The sequence below is a fragment of the Micromesistius poutassou genome (genome assembly GCF_964030765.1).
Source record: "Micromesistius poutassou genome assembly, chromosome: 22".
Taxonomy (NCBI): Eukaryota; Metazoa; Chordata; class Actinopteri; order Gadiformes; family Gadidae; genus Micromesistius; species Micromesistius poutassou.
This window is the reverse complement of record NC_140292.1, coordinates 13,788,859-13,793,858: the sequence shown is the minus strand read 5'-3', so window position 1 is coordinate 13,793,858 and position 5,000 is coordinate 13,788,859. Positions and strand designations below refer to the sequence as shown.

The 5,000-nt window shown below is 56.2% G+C and overlaps 1 protein-coding gene across 2 annotated transcripts in view; it reads right to left on the bottom strand.

Annotated features, from left to right (window-relative positions):
* The window catches only part of ass1 (argininosuccinate synthase 1), a 29,797-nt gene that overhangs the window by 13,086 nt on the left and 11,711 nt on the right, over nucleotides 1-5,000 (bottom strand). For both annotated transcript variants that reach the window (XM_084486666.1, XM_084486665.1), the window contains exon 9: nucleotides 1,667-1,757. In XM_084486666.1, coding sequence (XP_084342792.1) covers nucleotides 1,667-1,757 — 91 coding nt within the window. The remainder of the gene's footprint in view (nucleotides 1-1,666; nucleotides 1,758-5,000) is intronic.

Below are 5,000 nucleotides of genomic sequence, written 5' to 3'. Positions count from 1 at the left end.
AGCCCAGGTCTGAGCCCAGGTCTGAGCCCGTGTCCGACAGTAAAGCAGCCGAGCCGTTTCTCCGTTCCACTGCTTCACTCACAGTGGTGATGAGCTAAGCCTTCAAGCTCACCCAATTTGCTAATCGAACGACAAATGACAAAATAAATCCACAGTTCAGGAACAATCTCTAGAAAGGAGAAGCGGCCGTGGCGGTTTCTCTTTGTACACCCCAGCATTGTGGTCGCTCCTTTTTCATATCCCGGGACTTTCTGGGAACAGATCTACTCTCAAAGCCAGAGAGGCCAGTCCGTCTAGTGCTACGGCTGCACAGACACCCCGCCCCCTCCCAAAGAGGTAATAATTCGATTAAAAGTTCAAATAAATGAAGTTTGTGGGTGTGAATGTGGAGAGGCTGGTATTATGTTCTTGTACTTGTCTCTCTTTCCATCTCTTGGGTTCTGTCAGCCACAGAGAACTCTCTCCCCTGTGATCCCTTTCTTCGCCCGCTCTCCTTCTTCTGCTCGCAGCCTAACAGTGCAGACAATGGCCGCCCAGACACAGTTGTAGGAAAAATTACTGCTTTACATTTTTCCTCTCTGTCTCTTTTTCCACTACACTTCAGAGAGAGAGAGAGAGAGAGAGAGAGAGAGAGAGAGAGAGAGAGAGAGAGAGAGAGAGAGAGAGAGAGAGAGAGAGAGAGAGAGAGAGAGACCTGTCGTTTAATATTCTTTTTTAATCAGTGAGAAAACTCTGGTGAGAAAGGGCCCGGGGATGAAGAAGGTGGGAGGAGAATGAAGTGAAACATTCTTGTGGTGATCTTGCTGATGGGAGGAGGCGGAGCCGGCCCGGCGCCCTTTGTGTGGACAACTAAAACAGCTTTTGTCATACGGGCGCTCAATAAAAGGCACACAGACTATGTGTGAAAACGCTGCGGCTTGGACCAGCAATAGACGCGGCCGACACAAGACAAGGTTTAACTACGGCCACGGTGCGGCTACAAAGGGACACCTCGTCGCCAGCGCGACTGTTTATCCTCCGGGCTGCGCGGTCGGAGCCCGCGTTAACATATTAAAGAACCCCGAATAAAACACGGTGCTTCACAGAGCGCCGGCTCCTCCTGAGCTCCTCGTCAGCGTCAGAGCGGGTCAGAGGGGCTAGTGTCCGTCACGCCGCTCCCCTCCGGCCCCCAGCTCCGGGAGGCCCTTGATGAAGGGACATCTGGGCCCTTCGCCCCGGGGCCGGGATGTTTCTTGCCAGTTTCTCTGTGCAAACATGTGACACTTTCCACTATTTAGCCTGGCCCCCGTGGTCATATATCTAATGGGCTCTGTGTATTAGCTGGACTTAATGCTTCCGGCCTGTTTGTGGCCCCGGGGCCAAAAGGCAGAGTGATGTGTGTGAGAGGCTGAAGTTCAGTCTGGGTGGTCAGCGGGGGTGATAAAACATCACTGGAGCGGCCTGAGGCATCACCATTCATGTTAACCAGGAACCAGCAGAGAGCGCCCGCTGGGTGCAGAGCTACGGCCCGGCCGGCCCACACAGCTCACTGCTGACGCTCATCAAACCAGTACATGTACAGATGTTACAGATGTTACAGATGTTACAGATGTTACAGATGTTACAGATGAGAGGAGGATGCAAAGCGGAGGGCAGGGAACGAACAACGTGGGAGCCCAGCACCGACCTTTGAGGAACTCTATCTCCAGAACATCAGGGGTGTCGGGGGAGTCGGCAGGGTTCTTGGTCATGAGGTACAGGTCCACCGGAGCGTGGGTCTGCAGAGAGAGAGAGAGAGAGAGAGAGAGAGAGAGAGAGAGAGAGAGAGAGAGAGAGAACGCAATTGAAATAGAAATCTCACAGACACAAACGAGTGTCGTTCACCGGGGACTCACAGGAGGACTCGTGGTGACGACAGAAAGAGGAAGGGAACCAGGAGATAACAAAAAACTAGAACAAAAATCAACGTTTCAATCGTTCCCCTCCGTTTGGTGTCATTGGCCCCGTGTGGCCCTCCACCACGGGGTGGCCCTCCACCACGGGGTGGCCCTCCACCACGGGGTGGCCCTCCACCGTGGGGCGGGGCCGGACGTCAGAGAGAGACCACAGACACGTCTGACCTGAGCACAACGAACCGGAGGAGCTAGAAATGTCCTCCAGCGCCCTGGCTGCCTCTCTCACCGTTTGGATGTTTTTTGAGGGATGTTTCTCTGCCATTTCGGTTTCCTATTTAAATAAAGATGTTTTTTTTCCCTCTAATGGACCTTGTACCTCAAAGCGTAGACCAGGACTGGGCTGTGACACACGTCAGACAGCTGTAATGTTTCCAGTGGGAGGGAGAGGCTCCACCAGGTGACGGCGCAGCCCGCTGCGTGGCGGCGGCGGCGGCGGCTGCGTCTGCCCTTGCAGCACGCGGCCCAACACAACAATTACACGGCATTAGGACCAGACGATGGCCAGTGTCTCCTGAGCTGAGGCAAATTGCAGGGGTGTGTGTGTGTGTGTGTGTGTGTGTGTGTGGGGGGGGGGGGGGGGGGGGTAAACTATGGGGACTATGCAAAATAACCACCGGGTGCATTTAAATGGAAAGCTTTACCAGACGCCCCAAATCATCATACAATAACTAATGGCCGCGAGGCCGCCGGCCGGCGCAGACAGGAGGAGACCAGCAGCCAATCACCCGCCCTCCTTTAACTAAACACCACATTTGCCGGCCAGGCGAGCATCGCACGCACTCACTCAGGTTTTTTTATTTTCTGCGGCTTTATTTTCTGCTTCAGTGCCCCGAGAGAGACGGCAAATGAGAGAGAACGGGAGAGCAGGGAAATGACGCCCGTGAAAAGCCTTGTGATGCATACAGTCAAAAAAAACCATCAGATCTCCTGAATATTAACTCCAGTAGACGGCCTGCAGTCCTTCTGGATTCTCTGACTAAGTGACAGTTACCATGGCGATTCTTTTATTAAAAAAAAAGATCTATTTCTCAGAGACCTGTTTGTTATTCCGATCTGGAAGAAAAAAAAAAAAAGGTAAAAAAGAGCAAAAAAGTATTAATTGAATTATCATTCTGACAGTATTATCTCTACAAACCACAGGGGATTCTAAAGTTCACCGTTAGGGATGGACTAAGGCTACTTTAATACATTTAGCACGTTATGATTCAACAACACATGCTGCCTTCTTCAGCATTTTTCAGTGTGTGTGTGTGTGTGCGTGTGTGCGTGCGTGCGCACTGTTTCCAGTTTGCAGGATATCAATGCATTTCCAATGCTAGCCCCCCCGCAGGTGGACCTGTCCCGACTCCCGGGAGCTGAAAGGGGGAGAGGGGGGGGAGGTGACGGGGAGGGGGGACACATTGGGGAGAAATGGGGCGTGAAGCGCACCATCACGTAGCACAGAGTAGCTCACTTCCTGCTGCCGTCATTATTGTGCTCAAAGTGCCCCACAGAACGTAGAGAGGGCCGCCCAGAGCCGGGAGAAACTTCTGGAACCGTGGCTTTCAATCAAGCCCTAAAGCAACACAAATAACAGAACACATGTGAACATGAATACACATGAATACACACGGAGAGGAGAGAGAGACAACAACAGAGGGTTGGCCAAGCCTCTGCCCATGAAGCGGTGACATCACACCTCAAACCTCGCCTCCACACGCGGCGCTCAGCGAGAGGAGAGCGGGCCGCGTAGCGACGTGGCGCCCGCTCGGCCGCTAGCGCCTCTAGCCACGTTAGCAGCTAGGTGGACCCGGGGGAGGCCAGGCCCGACACGCGGCCCCCGCCGACCCTGCAGCGTTAAGGGGCCAGATGTGCTCGTGTGTACATACACGTCACCGGCGCACCCCTCCCCTCTACAGGTGACCCCACTATCTCCCACCCTCCCTCCCACCGGCGGTCGTCCAGGCGACCCCCCCCCCCCCCCCCGCCCCGGCCCCCTGGCTGGACGGCGGGGCTTCATTTCCTGCCGCTCAACGGAGCCGTCGTTACGCTCCGTGACCGCGGGGGCCATGACACACACTAACCTCTACTGCCCCCCCCCCCGTCAGGAGGAGACGTCTTAATGACCGCACAAGTGTCAGGACGGGGGCCCTGGGGGACGGGGGCCCTGGGCCCCTGGGGACGGGGGCCCTGGGGACGGGGGCCCTGGGGACGGGGGCCCCCTGGGGACGGGGGCCCTGGGGCCCTGGGGACGGGGGCCCTGGGGGACGGGGGCCCTGGCTGCTAGTGCCGGGGAGGAATATATGGGAGGGGGAGAGAGGCAGAGAGATAGGGGGGGAGAGCGAGGTAGAGGGACAGAGAGAGAGAGAGAGAGACAGGGGGGGGCGAGAGAGGCAGAGGGACAGAGAGAGAGAGAGACAGGGGGGAGAGCGAGCGAGCGAGCGAGCGAAGAGCGAGCGAGAGAGACACTCAACAGAATGAGTGTGAGCCTGGTTCACCCACCTGAGCGCTACACGGGCCGGTGTGCTCCGGCCCGGTGCGGCTGGGGGCCGTCAGGGAGGACGCGGCCGTGTTTCAGCCCTGTAACCCCGACCACAGCGGGACGCCCACGCTCATCCAGTGGCCAACATGTGAGCGGCCATTTAGACACTCCTTTTATCCTCCTGCTCAGCAGAGAGGGCCCATTGTGCCCCCCCCCCCCCAGCGAGGCCTCGGGGCGGTAACCAGAGCAGGACGCCGGCCCGCGGCAGGACGACCTCCAGGGCCGGCGGGGGAGATAAGATGGGGACATGTGGTGTGTGGATCAGAGCTTTAGTTCCTCTCATCACTGAGGCGCTGGTGGTTTGTTTAATGAGGTCTTTGTCTCACGCGCTGCGGCGGCTTATCAATGTAGAGAGAAGAACGCGCTCGAGCTGAAACACATCAGGTTCTTTTAAAACCTTAACACGTTAGACCACGGTGACACACACACACACACACACACACACACACACACACACACACACACACACACACACACACACACACACACACACACCACACACACACACACACACACACAACACACACACACACACACACACACAC